General features: G+C 39.6%; 1 protein-coding gene across 1 annotated transcript in view; it reads right to left on the bottom strand.

The window, feature by feature from the left end:
* Positions 1 to 10,699: 10,699 nt before the first annotated feature.
* Positions 10,700 to 17,209, bottom strand: part of DNAJC10 (DnaJ heat shock protein family (Hsp40) member C10) — a 28,668-nt gene continuing 22,158 nt past the window's right edge. Inside the window, 5 exon segments of the mRNA XM_006022854.3 lie at positions 10,700 to 11,573; positions 12,171 to 12,290; positions 13,624 to 13,743; positions 15,440 to 15,587; positions 16,456 to 16,509. Coding sequence (XP_006022916.1) covers positions 11,562 to 11,573; positions 12,171 to 12,290; positions 13,624 to 13,743; positions 15,440 to 15,587; positions 16,456 to 16,509 — 454 coding nt within the window. The 3' untranslated portion in view covers positions 10,700 to 11,561.

The following is a 17,209-nucleotide window of genomic DNA, read 5'->3' as shown; positions in this document are numbered from 1 at the left end:
TGACTGGCACGATGCCTTTCATTCTAGGAGCATATTATACTATGAGGAATACAAGAGAACAGTCTAAATTATGGGAAACATTCTATTAATTTCAGAGCACCTTTTGATTATGCATGAAGTCAATTAGTGTCGGCTTCTAAAAAATCTTACTCTTCTTATACCTTAGTGTTCTGGTTGAAATTGCAGGCTAAAACTAAGCTGCATCTCGAACTTGTTTATTTTGCTACAATCTAATTGCTTGCTTTTTAAAATAAATTATTCAACTTGTAGCTGATTTATTACCATGAGAAAAATGTAGTAAACCAAATTCTCCCTTGGAGAGAATGACTTAAGAGGAGGCTATTTATGAACTTGCAGAATTTAGGCCTAAATTATTTAATGATGATGATATTAAAAAGTTGGGGGAAAGAAGAGTCTAAGCAGCTTTTATAATTGAATAAAACATTTGAAGAGCAAATGAAGTGTATAAATAACGCAGATAAGTCTGGAATGTTTCTTGTGAGGAAGTGAAACAAATAGCTTTCTGTTGGGAGTTCTTTGAAGTTATCAACAAAGTTAAGGCACAAAGTGGCTGCAGTGAAAATAGAAGCTTAGTACAATGAAATGAAGCAGCCCACTTGCTTTTTTTCCTCCTCCCCCCACTTTCTGAATGCATATGTAAGGTGATAATTTCAAAAACAGGCCTCAGTTCTTTTGTGTGTGAGGGTAAGACTTGTGAGTGACTTTTACCTTGGCCCTGCAAAAGAAACTGGTTGCAAATTCTTCTATCCAGAAGCAGTTCCATTGATTCACATTTGACCATTCATATAAGAGTTTGCAAGTAAGAACTGACAGCTTCTTTTAGCTTATTGCTTCTCTTGATGCATATTTATACATAAATGGATTTAGAGAACTGGATTGTTTTCAGACGTAGAGAGGAAATCAGGTAGACCATAGGATGACACTGTATATCTTTTTTTTTCTTGGAAGATCTCAAACTATGGCCTTGGAATACTTGATAGAGTTCTGTGGAAAGCTGGCTTGTCACATGGTGGCTTCTCTTGAGACTTGAGTTAGTGCTCCTGAGCTTTCCTGATCTCTAACTACTACATTTTAGCTCATCTCACAAGAGTATGAGAAGACCCTATATTCACAGGGTATATAAATCAACACTCTTTGTATTCAATATATGGATTGAAGAGTAAATAGTGTATTGTACACATGAGACTTTCCTCAAAGGGGAGATTTGGGTGAAGTACCTCTTTTAGGGCTTCACAGTAAAGATTCAAAATATTCAAAGCATATTTTGAATCTTTACTGCCACCTGCTGACAACCCACTTCAACTGTTGTTTCATTCTAATTGTAGGAAATTTTCCACCTAAAATTGTTACCTAACTTCTATTCCATAATAGAAAAACAGAGATAGAAAATATGATGTGGCCTGCTAGTTAGTCTCTGGTTCAGTGTAAGGTGTTGGCTGTTATCTATTAAATGCTACTACATCGTAATTCACCTCTCAGAGTCCACCTCTCTTTTGAAATCCAACTACATAGATCTTAGCGGCTGGAACTGGATCTTTAATTTTAGAGAAAGACGGCTTCCAGCAGGGCATTCTTCATGAGATGACTGGGGCTTTGGAACTCGCCTTCTATATTTCATCCAAAATGGCTGGAATATAATGGTCTTCTGGGCATGTTTGCAAAAACTATTTGTTTGATAGGAGGGATTTGGGGGAGAGAGGCCTTTATTTCTGTTTTTATTGCTTACTAGCTGAAGGAAGCTGTTTCCTCTACTTAATTATTAAAGGCTGCTGAATGAAGGAGTTATTAATATTTATTTGTATAATATCATTGCTGTACTACTTATCATCAGGTCTCACATATGAGTAGTGTGATTGCTTTGATTTTTATCTGGTTCAGTCTTCTGACAGCTTACCTCTTTCTGGTTTCCTTCAACAGCTCTTGGCTGGAGCTTTTAATAGACTTTAATTTTAGTCAACCATGAGAACAAGTCATGCTAATCCTGCCCACCCCACTCTTTTGAAAAGAGTTCCAGTTCCATCCCCACTGTGCAGTCGATAGATATTTTCCCTCCCCTGAATGACAACGTTTGATCCAGAGGTTTCAAAGAAAACAAATCATTAATACTTTAGAACATGCTTTTGACGGGCTTTCGGTCCAGGCAGCTATGGCTTACAATAAAATGTGCAGCAAGCTAGGAAGGTTTATGGATTAAATCAAACAGGAAATAGCTGAAGTGGCTTTGACTATGACTCTTCCACTGTGAGGAAATCTGAGGGTGAGCCTATACTTGGGATGATGTCTGTGAAGGCCGCTCACTTGGCATGTTTAAGACCATTCTAAATCTGATCAAAGTACCAAATGTCTAGACTACACTCTATACTGGGTACTGAAAACAGTTTGGCACAGACTTCACTATTTTGATCGGAGGGCCTACATGTCAGTCATTCATAGTGGCCTTTGATGCTTGTCCTGATCTTTGTCAGGTGCTTTGTAGCAGCAGCAGGAAGAAGACCCTCTCCAAATCCTAGGATGGTTAGGGAAATATAGCACTCCAGCTGTGGTTGGGAGGTTGTTTAGTGCTTCACATTAATGGATCCAGGGTTGATTCTAGATATAAATCAGCAGCCAATAAAAATCTGGTTGATGAGCCTGTCTATTAACATGGTAGGACTTCCATTCTTCCCTTTGTTCTGTCAGGATCTGGTTTTAGGCATTTCCAATTATCACGGACACAAAATAAGTTAGCACAAAGGCATGAGACTAACCTGTCAGAAATGAGGATTCAATAAGCTTGTTTGTGGATGAAAAGAGACTGTTCAGTGAAACAGATGTTAGGTAAATTCACACTCTTCCACTGGAATAGCTCATGCTCTCTCTAAACCGAATGCGGGCAAATAGTTTTACAGTGCTCTTGACACCCGCCCATGTGGCTCTTTGAAAGTCAGGAAGTAGTTGCAAAGATGGTGGTAATTCAATTTCAAAGTCAATTTTTCACTTTCCTAATGCTCAGGCTGTTCTCCAGCCCAATGGCCAGCAACCTTTTACAAGTCCTGGGCTGGAACAACCCATTTTGGGTCCAGTGCAGGCTGGGAGCGGGGGCGGGGCAGGGCAAGGAGGGGTCTTTGCTTGCACCTATGCCAGGGCCAGGCAGATGGGTGCCAATGCTTCTTCCGACCCTCCTCTTTCCTGGGCTGGGGCTCAGGCACCACTTCCAGCTGGTGAGAGAGAGCTCACCAGGTGGAAGGTAAAATCTGTGCTTCTGCCACTTTCCCCTAACACTTGCCTCCTGGATGTGATGTGGGCACAGCTGGAAGCTGCACCATGCAACAACTAGGAGAAGAAGGAGGCAGGGAGAAGTAGTGGAGGGTGGTCACAGCTTTCAGCTGCCCAACTCTGATGCGGGTGCTGGAACAGGCAAAGTCCTCTTACTCTGTGGGCTGGATCCACTAGTTCCACAGGCCAGGTGTGGTCTGCAGTCAGTATGTTGCCAACCTCTGCTCTAGCCTATTTCTTTGGTGTAAATTAGAAGGACCTGAGGCCTGCTTTGACTTGTGTCCATTGCCAATGGCAGTTAACAACTTCCACAGCACAAAGGCTGTTTCCCTTTCTGCAGCTGTTGCACCATCCCAGCTTTGTGGTTGAGGTAGGAGCTGTTACACCAGCTCAATTCCCCATAGTGAACATGTCTTACAGAGGAAGTCTTTCTGTGGCCACCTAAATTGGTCAGACAGCAGATTTGTTCCAACAGAATAGTGCACGGTGGTTGTGGGCTGAGGAGAAATCAGTCCGTTATCTGCTCCATGTTCAATTGATAGTTTCAGATTAATACTAACATTAAATACTGTGGCCCACTTTCCTATATTAAAGATTTTGTCTACATTTTTATCTAAATAAGGAGTGGTCCATAGGTGGGCAAATTTAAAATAAATCAATGCTTTCTATCCAGCACACTTTCTTGTCTGACACAGCTTCACTGATGCTCACAATCATGGCTCTGCTCCTCCTCCCTTCCACTCCCCAGCAAGACCAACAATAATACAAAAATGTCAATCACTCATCCACACTAAGTCTTTTTTCATAAGAGCAACCTTGTTCTGTACATTCAGTGACATTATTGGCACGGTCATGTTTTTACTGGAAAAACTTTGGATTCCTAACTTCAGAGGCAAAGTTGGATCTAACATCCGTCTCAAGTATTTGGTGCTCAACAGTGTTCACATGAGCACAGAGGGCAAGGGCTGTATTTATTTGGAAACCCTCTTAAAAGGGTTTTTTGCCTATTCCCATGTTTTCACTGCTTCTAAGCCCTGAAATGAACTCATTTTGAAACAATCATACAGTCCTAGGACAGCTTCTTATTCAGTTTTTAGCATTCTTGGTCTCCTGTACTGTACTAATTGTTGTTCTCTAATGAAGAAAATATTTTAACTGGACCAGGAGAGGAGCTTATACAAGTAAGACGTGTGTGATCTTGGAGTGAATGTGTTTAACATGGCACCTAGGCCACATATTCAAATGCAGGTGTCATCTGAAGTCCAATGGTAATTTGATCCTTTCTGTATACTGCACGTACTTCTTTTTGAACTATAGCCTCTAGATCAAAGGCCGTCCATGTCCAGTTTTGGGCCCCCACTACAGAAAGGATGTGGACAAATTGGAGAGAGTCCAGTGGAGGGCAATGAAAATGGTGAGGGGGCTGGGGCACATGACTTCTGAAGAGAGGCTGAGGGAACTGAGCTTATTTAGTCTGGAGAAGAGAAGACTGAGGGGATTTAATAGCAGCCTTCAATTACCTGAAGGGTGGTTCTGAAGAGGATGGCTATAATCTTATGCTTCAAGATGTGTCATAGCTGATGGCATTGGCGACGTGTAGGGGGTACATGCATCCCTCGAGATCGGTGGTGCACCCCCTGCGATTGGTCACTGCTGGCCCCCTCCCCCCACTGACACTGCTGGTGGCATCTGCAGGAGGTCGTAGATCACCGCTGGCTGTCGTAGATCACCTCCCCACTCCACCACTGCCGCCAACACCGCCACTGACACCTGTGGGCGGTCACCATACCCCCCAGCCTTCATAAATATAATGGCATTAGAGAGGGGATCTCCAGAGCTCTGAATGCACCCCATATGGGTGCTCTAATCTCTAGGCTAGAGAAGCACATTCACTCTATCTGGAGACTACATGGTTGCCTACAGCAATGATTATCGACTGGGATGCACAGCACCCTTGGGTGCACTGGGATCTTTTTAAGGGAGCCACACGATATTGGCAAAGTTTGTGTGTGCAAAGACCTACATAGGATTCACAAGATAAACCCATAGATTTTAAATGTGAATCCACATCAAATACAGTCTGACCCATTGTGGGTTTGGAGTTCTTTGCCACAGAATTCCTCTTTTTCTATAGTCAAAAAGAAAATGAGTGAAAACTAAGAGCTGACATTTTTTCAGTGGTGCCTTGACTTCAAAAGGCTGAATTACTGGCCCATAGCCTGGAGATTAGGAAGGTAAGAGATGTGGATTGCATTCTCCTCAGACCTAGAAAGCTCTTGAGCATGGTCTCTCCTGAGTAAGTACTCTTAACCATTGATTAATTAATGGGTGCACCAGCACCACCTCCTACAGTTGTTTTCAAAGAAACTGATGTGTTGCTGCCTTTTTCAGTGGAACCTGATTTCTTCTGCACTCTGTAAAGACCCAGCAGACTGAGCCCCTCAGTGAAGACAGGTGGATGTATATTCTGAATCTTGATCTGATTTTAGCATAGGATAGGTGCTAGTCTGATCAGCCCTGTCAAGGCTAAGAGGCTTCTGGTTATATACAGAAGCAGATGCCTTGAGTGCCTGGGGCCTCTCTGGAATTCAGACATTTCTAGAAGTAGGTGGCAGCTGAATAGGAGCTAGGAATCCTAAGTCCTTCTTTGAATCAGACTCCATCTTCCACAAAACAAAACCAAGTCCCCCCCCCGCAAAAAATAAACAAACAAAAAAACCCGAAAAACCAGGGACAAACTATTACACTGTTCCAGAACTTCTTGTAGTTATATACTTGGGTATAAAGATCTACATTGAATTTGTTTTTGTCATAAAAAAATTTTAGGCAAATGGTATGAAACATGGCAAAATACAATATATTAGGAAATATCTTCAACTTTATTTTCAATATCTGTACACAAACAAAGACTATGTACAGCCACATTTTCATTACATGTGATTTGAGAAAAATCCTAAATCTATTTTCAGTAGGATCAGGATTTGGATTTGAGTCGATATATAACTATAAACTGATATCAGGAAATACAGAAGTTAAAGGTTTTCATCAACTTTTAAGCCCCCCACACCATATCTATGAGATTCTTTTTTCTTGATACCAGTTAAAACAAGTATAATTAATGTATAATGGTTTTGGCACCTTTATTTTAGCCTACTGAACCCAACTTTCTATAAAACCCATATATACAATCATAGAAAATGAAGGCTGGAAGAACCTTCAGGAAGTTATCTAGTCCAACCGCCTGCTCAAAGCAGGACAATCCCCAACTAGATCATCCGAGCCAGGGCTCTGGCAAGCCAGGCCTTAAAAACTGCCAAAGACGGAGATTCCACCCCTTCTCTAGGTAACCTGTTTCAGTGCTTCACCACCCTCATACATGGCTAGATATTTTATTTTCTTTTGAAATCTTTCAGCCAATGTCCCTCCTGAGGATTGGCATTAATAGCAATGCTCCAGATAGACCTATTCTCTACAGAAAATCATTCCAGTGGTTTACCTATAATCTATGCACCCAGACAAATTTCCAGTTTAGGAGAATATTTTGAAGATCCAGTTTCTCTTATCACTTAATTTTTAAGTTAAAAATCCATGCAAGATTTTATGGACTTGGCTCTGACTTAACACTAAGTAAGGTCCTCAAGTAAAGATCCTCTGCCTATAATCATAGCATAAATTCATTTTGGGGGAAAGGAAGAAAATTTAACATGGCAAATAACTGGCATAATAGGCCAGGTTTACAAGTTAGGTGCCTCACTGCCTTCATAAATCTAGCGCTTAATGATTTAACATTACTTGTTCAAGTGCTTGTTGCGCTAGCTTAAAAAGAGACGAGGAAGACAAATTTAGAAACAATGGATTCCAGCACATTGATGACATACTTATAGCTAGCATAATGCTGAAACTATTGGGACTTGACATGTTGCTGCTGTTAGAGGCAAAGCAAGTTTTATTAACTTTGCATTAAGCGAGTTTAGAAAGAACTCAAAAAAGCCCCTTCAAACTCTGGATTACTAAGGGGTTTTAGATTTTATTACACATGTTGGATGATTTTGCAGTTACTGGTGAATATATAGCACTTCTAAAAGGGTGGTTTGATTAGAAGATCAGAAACAGTAGAGATTGAGGAAGCAAATAAGGGGTGAAGATTTTGTTGGGCAAGTCAGAACTGATAGCTTTCTCTGACTTTAGCAGCAGTAGAAATCTTTCTCCTGATTAAACCAAAAAGAATTTGAAGACAAAAGGATATTTCCAAAATATCAAGCCTCCATATCTCCCACATCAACTCCTGCTCATCTTACATTTGTTTCATCTGTTCCGTACATTCAGTACAGCACGTGCATTTACTTAGTGGGGGGAGGAGGGACAAGAAGCCCAGCTGTATTAAACTTTGCTGTCTGTGATGTGAGAAATTTGGCAGGCTTGACAATGTTGACTTTAATACCCCGATTGTCCTCAGCAGCAGAAGCCCCAGAGAGTGCTCATGTCCTGCTTTGGCTTGACTGTGAGACATTTTGTGGAGTTCAACCAAAGAGCAGTTTTGCACTGCAGGTGATTGCACTTTTCCAGTCTGTGGACCACTGATAAGAGCGGGGAGAAAAGGGATGAGGGTAAAGGTTACAGTCAGGTGAAGAATCAACAGACTTTGGTGTATCTATATTTCTGCAGAAGAAGGTGAAATAATTAGCACTGGTGGACCAATGCTGCTCCCCTATGGAGGCAGAAAGATTTCAGCTTTACTGTGGCTCTGTTTCCTCATGGGAGACGTGAAGGCAAATAAGGAATAATGGGACATTTCTTTAAATCAAAGCATTCAGTTTACATAGTAATCTTGATTCTTGCTTACTTGCATTATTATTATTGCATACAAACAACACTGTATTAAGTCTTCCATTCTGAAGGATTTTTTAAAAGTAAATGTTCTACTTTGAAATATTACTGCTCATTTTACACTGAAATGCCTGTTTTCTTTTTCCCTGTAGTATTCACTTTTTCAAATCATCAGCTTAAATTCTCCGTGGAAAAAAGTTTCCCTCATTTCATTTGGTTAAAACAGCTTTTCAGCATCTGCATTCAGAGAGAAATCCTGGGATGCCTCTAAATGCCACTTTGGGGGTTAATCCTGCAATAAGCTACATTACTGGCAGTTGAGCAACTTTGCGCACTATAGGACCAGAACTGTCTTATTTAGAAATCTTGCTATTGCAGGCATCTTGGGCAATGTATTTTAAATCAGCAGGTAAATTACAAATTATTAGCACAGAATCAGATCTGTAATATCAAAACATGTCCTGGGGGGGAAAACAAAGTAATATAATATAAAAATAGGATTTTGCACAGCTGGGAATAAAATCTAGGCTTCATGGCTCACTGCACTCCCTCATGCTACTTATTAAAAATTGGCAGAAAAAAGCAGCTGGCAAATAAACCCTTGCACAGCTCTTTGAAAATGTAAAGCATCCCACAGTCATTTTTTCTATCCTTAAGGCTAGAGAAGTTTATCAAAATACGTAAGATAACAGCAAATATATCTCTTAAAAACTAAAATACAGTTTATACATCTCCCATCCCTTTTTTAAATCTCAAAATTGCACTATTTTCAAAGTGTTTTATATAGAAAGAATTTTTTTAAGTGAAGTTCTATAGACTCCAACATAAAAATACTCAATCTTAAATCAAACCTTTAATTGGTATTTAGGCAAAATTTCCTCACTGTGGGCACATCTACACATGCATATTAACACAAAACAATAAACTCCAGAGCTCTGTTTTATTGCTCTGGGCACGTCATTTACACACATGCCTGAGACCACAGCATATTGAGCTGGGTCCAAGCAGCCCCAGCTGGTAGGGGGCCCCAGGGGTCAGCCTGCCAGCCTGGAGCTGTTTCCCAACGTGCTGCGGAGGGGTGGGCTGGGGCATGAGGGTGCTTCAGTGTGGGGCTAGCACACTGCACTGAAGCACCCCCATGCCCCAGCCAGTCAGATCAGTGTCTATACATGTGCTGCTGCGGAGTGAAAAAACCTCCATAGCAGGCTTGTACTTGTATTTACGAGTGCTGTCCTGTTGCACAGTAAATTAGTTTACGCCAGACTAATAGGGGCGCATGTGTAGACGTGTGACGTTCACTGCACAGCTAATTAGTCTACTGCACTGTAAAATGTTTTGTGTAGATGTGCCCTGCAACTCATCATGTTTCTCCTCTTCTCTTCTGCTGGATGAAGTTTAAAATGTGTAGGCCTGACAATTACTGGAAACCTGTGAATAAGACACTTTTGCTGCAGATAGCAGTGTCTTATCTCCATATGAGCAATGGGAGCTTGGAAGGGCTATCACAGGAGGAAGTGATAGTATTGAGCCTGTATTGCCATTTAAGAGAAGCCTAAGTGTTAGGATGACTACAGCCCAACTAAAGCAATAGGTTCCTGTGTTCCCATTACTTTATCAAGAAAAATGCTATGACAAATTTATTTTACTGACTTACCTTTCTTCCTTTAAAAGTTATAAAAATGCTAAAACTCTCCAAACATCTATGTTAGTGTTGATTTCTGATGGGACTTCCATGAGTTTGATCCAAGAATATACAACCATGACATCCCCTAGGGTGATGGAATGTAATAAATGAGGCTGCAGTTAATCAGGCAGTTTACTGACTATGGTGGGCAATGTAACTGTATGAAAATCATATATATTAAATTTTAAAGCAGTCTCCAAAATGTGGAAGGGTCTCTTGATGGGGTGGGGCGGCAGGGGACATGATGTTTTTTTCTCCCCTGTGGCCATTAATGTACACTAGAAATCCAAACAGCAATGCAAGTAACTACAAACTTTGGGAGGAAAATGTTCAAAGCTGCTAGGATCTTGTCTTTTGTTTTCACATGTCTTGTAATCTTATTTATAATATAAATTAACTCAGGACAGAAGTTTTAAGAACTCTGAACATGCTCATCACTACAGTAGCTACAGTAAGATTAATCATGCCAAACCTCGCTGAGTCGAAAAAGGGGAGAAAAGCTCATCAGACAAAGTATAATCTATATTTTAGTGAAGACAATTATTTCCAACTACAGCAATCTTTTTAAAGTAAAAGTTTTTTGATTCACAGTAGATAACTTCTTGTTAACTTCAGTAAAAGTAAAACACAAAATATTTTCAACTGTTCAAAATGCAAATGCTCCACATAAAATCTATCTTCTTCTGATAAATTCATTTTAAGAACAATGTTTCCAAAAAAGGGGAATTATTGAGACCTGTCTCAACAAGCAACTTTTGTCTGAACATTATTAAATAGTATAAATTCAGAAGGCACTTGAGCAAAGAGGGGAAACATGCAATGACGTTCAGAACTCCATTTCATATGTGTGCGTGTAGAGGGTGGTCATAGTAGTATCAAAAGAAGCTAATGACTCCACAAAACAAGTCTGAGTTCAAAAGCTGAACTGGAACAACTTTACTATGATACAAGTTGACAATCCTGTACAAGATGCTTCAGTTATAGTACAAATTTGCAATTCAGTGAAGCACTGAGTTTTAACTCTTCATTTAAATCCTCAATTTATCTCAATGTTGTTGATACAAATAAGAATATTGAGGAGCTCTTCAAAACAAGTCACCCTCACTTCAGCTGGTATGACATTACAGAATATTACTGTGAGGGTGGCCTGGGTCTGGAACAATGCTGTTTCTATAAATCTACCCAACTACTGATTATTTAGTCAATCACTAAAGAATAAAATCAATCAACCACACACACACACACACACTCTCTCTCTCTCTCTCTCCAAACGACAGCTGAAGTAAAATTATTTGCCTTTCAAACTGATGTCAGACAATTTTTCAGTGTATGGGATGGGAGAGTACAGCCTGACTCATGTTTCTGCATTATAGAGTGGTCTGATTACATCTTATCCAGCAGCCAAAAACAACGAATGTGGTGTTAGGAGAAAATTAGATTTTTTTATAGGACTAAAAAAAACGTTGGAGCAGAGGACGAACACCATATCATTTTCATTACTGAAAGATCCCAAGACGTAGACTAGGAGAAAACCTTCCTTGGTACATGGCTGGTCTGAGCAAATGGGTGAGGCAGAGTCCCTTTACAGATCCTTGGAATCCTTTCACTGCAAAATCTTTTAGAAATCATGCAGATGATCTCAGATACCCATGAATTCCAACTAATAATTTTTTCTTGTTCTATCATGAACTTGACCTAATTTACATTTGAATCATGGTGCTTTCTATTGTCACAGCTTCAGTACATGTTGAATTTTATCCATCTTCAATACCCCTCAGAGTTCATCCTGTGTAGAGAGAGAGAGAAAATTATATTTAAAAAACATTGATAAATGGCTCCTCTTTCTTCCCATCAGCAGTTCTTCATTTTCCTGCAGTAGTTCTTTAACAACTGAGCCAGAGAAGCATTTATCAAAAGTGACACTGCAATACTGCAATGAATTAAAAGACCATTTCTCTCTCGACTGAATGCAACAATTCCAATCTTGGTCTGATAGGTCTGTTACTGTGGTGCCTGCCTGTTAACACAAGTGTAATGCATGTAGCTAAAGTGCGCTACTTCCCAACTAGCCCCTGATAAAAGATGGTCCTTTGGTGCAGTCGCATAAAACTGAAATTTCATCATAGCTGGTGCAAAAATAGCCTCAAGCACAGAATAACTGGCTCTGAAACAGAACCTCTTTTCTGCTCTCCATAGACACCAGGTGATTATCTGGCCTGATGGAAAATAACACTGTAATTGGGATAAGTCTGTAAGTTAAATGCCTGTTCAAGCTTCAACATTTTATATTTTATGCACATAAGGAACAAAGGGTAAAGCTGCTGTAATGGTTATTCTTTACATTAACAAGTCTATAGAAAAAGGCCATAAACACATTTCTTACCTTGTTTCTAGGAGATTTGTTTCTCCTTCCTTTATTCCGAATGGCCTCTAGTCTTTCAATCAGAGTATCAGCTATGCCTTTTGCATCTCTGCTGTTTATGTGCTCCCCAACAGCATTTTTCTTAAAAAAACCCCCAAAAACACATTTTCAAAGCTTTCTTTACATTCAGGAAAGTGATATGCTTCCTTACATTTAGAACAGGGGTGCTCAACCTGTGGCCTGCAGAGCTCACCAAAGGATGAGAAATTTGCCAATGGGGGAGCAGAGCCACCCCTGCCACCCCTCCCTGCTGCCAAAATATCAAGCCCCACAAGGCAAGGTGGAGCTAAGCCAGGATCCTCTGCCTCACCTTGCCAGTCAGGGATCAAGGCATGCCACCTTCCCTCTGGATGGCCAGGATAGGGTTGTGCTGTGCCCCTTTGCTCCACCATGGGGCCAGGCCACATGCCCTTCACTCTGCCCTCCAAGGTTGGGGCTGGGACATACCCCCTTCCTCCTGCAGGGTTGTGCCACACTCTCCTCCCCGCACAGGGCTGCATTAGGGCCACACGCCCTCCCGCTCCTGCCTGTAGGGCCTGGCCACGCTCCCTCCCCTATCCCCTGTCTGTGGGGCTAGGCCCCCTTCCTTTTGACCAGCTAGGATGGGGCTGAGCCATGTCCCCTTCATCCTATGGGGCTGAGCCATGCCCCCTCTGCCTGTGGGGCTGGATCAGGGCCAGGACATGCCCATTCCCCCCCGTGGGGCCCATGTATGGTTAGATTGGAACCTGGCTTGCCCTCCCCCCAGCCAATCCCTGTCTGTGCAGCCGGATGGGGCTGCTCCAGATTCAGGTCACGGGAGGGATCAGGCACTGCCCATCCGGCTTCCTGGCCAAAAAGGTTGAGCACTAATGATTTAGAGGATTAGTGTAGGTCTATAATAGTACAGGTCTATAAAACTGTTTAAATCCCTGAATGAAGGTAAATTTTTCTCTTCAGGGTAATAAATATGAATCTATTAAAAGTATCTGTGATAAAGACGCTAGGAATTTGATATAGCAAAATATTAATTTTCTAAGTTATAGCTACTACAATTGTGTGACTTTTTTTTTTTTAAACAATACAAAAATTGTGGTGTTAGTAATATACAAGTTACAGAAAAATCCAAAGCTTAGTTATAATACTTGGGATACCTATAATAAATATTTATTTTAGAAGTTTCTATCACTACTACCAGCAGTCACTAAATCTCTCAATGTGGGCTAACATTTTGGGGCCTGAACTGAGAAAAGCGACTCTCCCAGTAGAAACTGAAAGTCAGTATGTAGCCTAGTTAGCTAGCAATATATATACCCAGAAATAAAGAATACAACATTAACGTGCTTTATAAATATTAAGTAGTAACTATTGATAGGACATGCTTGACATATTTATCTATCTATTAGTCCACCAAAAGGAGACGCTAATTATTTACCTTTGCTCCTTGGTATGGATAAAATTTAACGGTAGGGTAGGCTCTGATGTCAGCAGTTTGGCAGGTGTGAGCATAAGCCTGACAGTCAACTTTTCCAGCTTTAACTTTTCCTTTAACAGTCTGGGGGGGGGGGGGAAACAGAAAACCTTTAAGATAAGCAATTTTTTTAGTAAAATGCACTTTAAACCTGTATATTGGACTTGAAATATTGATGAAAACTGAGCAGAAAAAGATGATAAAGTGTGTATCTGTTTATTCTATCAAATGTAGATAAGGGGGGAAAATTTCAATGTAAAGGCAACTACTGCTTAATACGGTTTCACTTAGCATTATTTCACTAGAACTCTCATTTTAAATTGATACCTGATTTGACTTAGTGCCCAGAAAGTTTTGTTATAACGCTCACAGTTGCCATCTTTGGTCATTAAAAACACTTGTGGTCGCCATCTTGGGTCGTCAAATACTTTTGGTTTTGGTAACGCTTGTTTTGCTTAACACACAGCTTTTCAGGAACCAATTAAGAGAGCTAAGTGGGGGTTGCCTGTACTTAAGTTATTTCTAAATGTGGAACCTAAACACTGGAGTTCAAATACGGTTGACTTTCCATTTGCCTAAGTTATATGGCCACGCACTTAAGCAAAATTTTCAAAAGTAACTTATGAGAGCAACTGAGGATACTAGGGATGATGTGAATGATGACAAGTGTAGTAACTAACTAGTAGGAAAATTAAATATCAACATTTTTACCTGAAGTAAAAGAAGGAAATAAATACAGAACTGCTGTGTGTTTACTAAAACTCTTCCATGTAACATCTTCTCTACGTTGGCTTATGTTTGGTAAAAGCAGAAAAGTGCTGGATAGGGGCTCTAAAATCTCAGTTTTGGTGGAAGATGGATTCTTCCAATGTAGAAGGAAGTCTTCTTTGTGTTTATTTACTGTGTCTATGGGTTTGCTCGTCTTATAAGCCATGGCACAAGGAATGTGACTGGGGAGTAGAAAGAATATGTTCAGGTGGGACAATAGCAGAAAGAGAGCAATGGCCTCCAGAGTAAGAATATTAACTGCTGTTAATCAGACAGACCGCTAGGACTTTCTGTTATGCCAAAGGTCACTCCTGCACTAGCAGTTGCTCTGTATCTGGGCCCAGAGTCATCTTAGCTTCTTTCTGTCTCTAGGCAGCAAATTCTCTTGTTTTTTTCAAAGGAGCACTATAGGAAGGGAACTGGCATATAAACCTTTCAAATCTGTTTCAGTCTTTGGGAGGTTGGGCATGGATGTCACCAAATTTTCTCCCCATAAGCACAAGAAGGAATAATATGAAATAATAGGATTCTTCTCTTTTGTACCAGTGGAACACTAAAGAACTAAACTCAGATTTAGGAGGTTTGGGCTCTGTTCTCTTTTTTGCCACAAATATCTGTTCTGATATTGGTCAAGTCGTGAGACTTCTATCTGAAAAATGGTGACAATATTTCCCTCTGTCTCAGCAATGCTTGAGGATACATTCACATGATTATGAGTACAGTAAATAAATACTTTGTAATACTTCATCTGTAATTTCTCTCTTTCCCTGTTAAAAATATCATGTTTCCTTTTCCCAACTTTAGAGAATAATTGCTTGCAAACATACTGTTAAGAAACAAACAAAAAAGGAAATTGAGTTTTAGAGTTTTTCAATAAATACTTAACTTCTTGGAAACAGTACACAAACCCGCTGTTATAACTTCTGAAGAAGAGCATCGTGTAAAAGCTTGACATTAGTTTGCTTCTGATATACACAATACAATCTGCTAGTATCAACGGATAAAAACTTACCCTGGCTAGGACCTCAAATTCTGGAGCAAAACTTTGGCAAGGGCTACACCAAGGAGCATAAAAATCAATGACCCAATGATCCTTGCCATGCAAAACTTTTTCTGTGAAACTCTGAGGTGTCAGATCTACAGATACTTGAGGTAAATATCTGTACAAAAGAGGGAAAACAACATATATTTGTTGTTATATAATACTTATAAAAATACTGACAGCTTTTAAAATATGCTCACATTTCAATATATACTACAGAAAACTTCCAAGAATTGGGGAGCTACAACAGACTCCTTTTTAATACATAAAAAGTAGATATAACTTTTGCTTCATTGCTTACTGAAGCAACAACTGAGGTTATTACCCAATCTGAGTATGGGGGATGCAGAAACCTGTGTAGGATTTGTCTGTGCAATTCAGACAGCGTTTCTTCCTAATGGAATTGTTGTCTTTCTTCAGAAGAATAAATTTAGTATTTACTTTGAAACTGGGAAGGCAGGCAGCTATGCCCAGACGCAGTAGTACTGCTCTATTAACTGTTGTGGGCTCCAGAAACTGGTAATACCTTTACTTCCCCAGGAGTAAAAACAGCTCCTACACAATATTTCTAAGGTGTAAAATTTCTAAGGTGTAAATTAACAGATTATAGGGACTTTGAAATTGTCTTATATTAAACAACACATGCATCTGCCTAGGTGGTCTTGTAGTGCAGAAGTAATGATGTAGCCATGATGGTGTAGAAATTATGAGAGAGGCAAGGGCTGTTGTAGTTGATATTGTTTATTGGACCAACTGCATGGCTGGGATAGACTTAGACAAGCTTTTGAATATGAAGCATTCTTCATCATTTGAAAACTTGTCTAAGTCTATTCTAACCAGCTGGTCCAATAAAATACATCACCCACAACAATTCTTGCCTCTTACCTAAGTGTTTCTACTTCTTTATTTCTATGGTTTTCTGTACCCCATTTTTCCTAGAAACAGAACCATCAGTTTTGTGAACAAACTTTAATATAACAACTCACCCTAATGCCCAGCTTCTCAATGAGTGTGAATCCCTGTGCCAGCCATTGTAGCTGCTATGAGAAAATACAAACGAATACTAATTGATTAATAGTTTTAATGAGTTTTGAAAGACTTTGTAAATACGCTAAGTGGACAAACAAACATTAATGCATAATTCAGCTGAACTTCAGAAAACACTGTTATAGTTTAGATGCTAGAACAATTACTTGGCTTTCAAATCTTAATAGATTAAAAAGTCTGAATATTAAAATTCAGTGACAGAAATCTTGAAGGATGAGAATATGGAGAGAAAGAAGAAACAATTCTATGTAAAGTTAATAGGGAAGTAAGTTGTGCTTTGTACTTTAATTCAATGCAATTTTTGACATTTGAAAGGCCTGCTGAATATGGTGTCTTTCGTAACATTTCAGATTAATTTGCTAAATCTAGTACAGATACAATAATTGAAAAGGATATGATCAAGTAGAAAACCTTTTAGAAATACTTTGACATTACATATAAAACTCGATAACTATTATGTTAACATTTTAAAACTCATACTTCATTATTTTATTAATACTGCTGGATTGTTGATAAAAAAATTATTTCTGTTGACATTTTTAAATATCATTTCTGTTGATTCCAGATTTTATGAGACCTGAATTTATTACGCATAGATTTGTGGGCAAATCTTACTCAACTGTTCTCAGTGATATTGATTTAAAGACCCAGAACTGAGGTAGCCTGCAAATTAAATTCCCATGTTTCCTGCTG

Source organism: Alligator sinensis, unplaced genomic scaffold (genome assembly GCF_000455745.1).
Source record: "Alligator sinensis unplaced genomic scaffold, ASM45574v1 scaffold269_1, whole genome shotgun sequence".
NCBI lineage: Eukaryota > Metazoa > Chordata > Crocodylia > Alligatoridae > Alligator > Alligator sinensis.
This window is presented reverse-complemented; position numbering and strand designations above follow the sequence as displayed.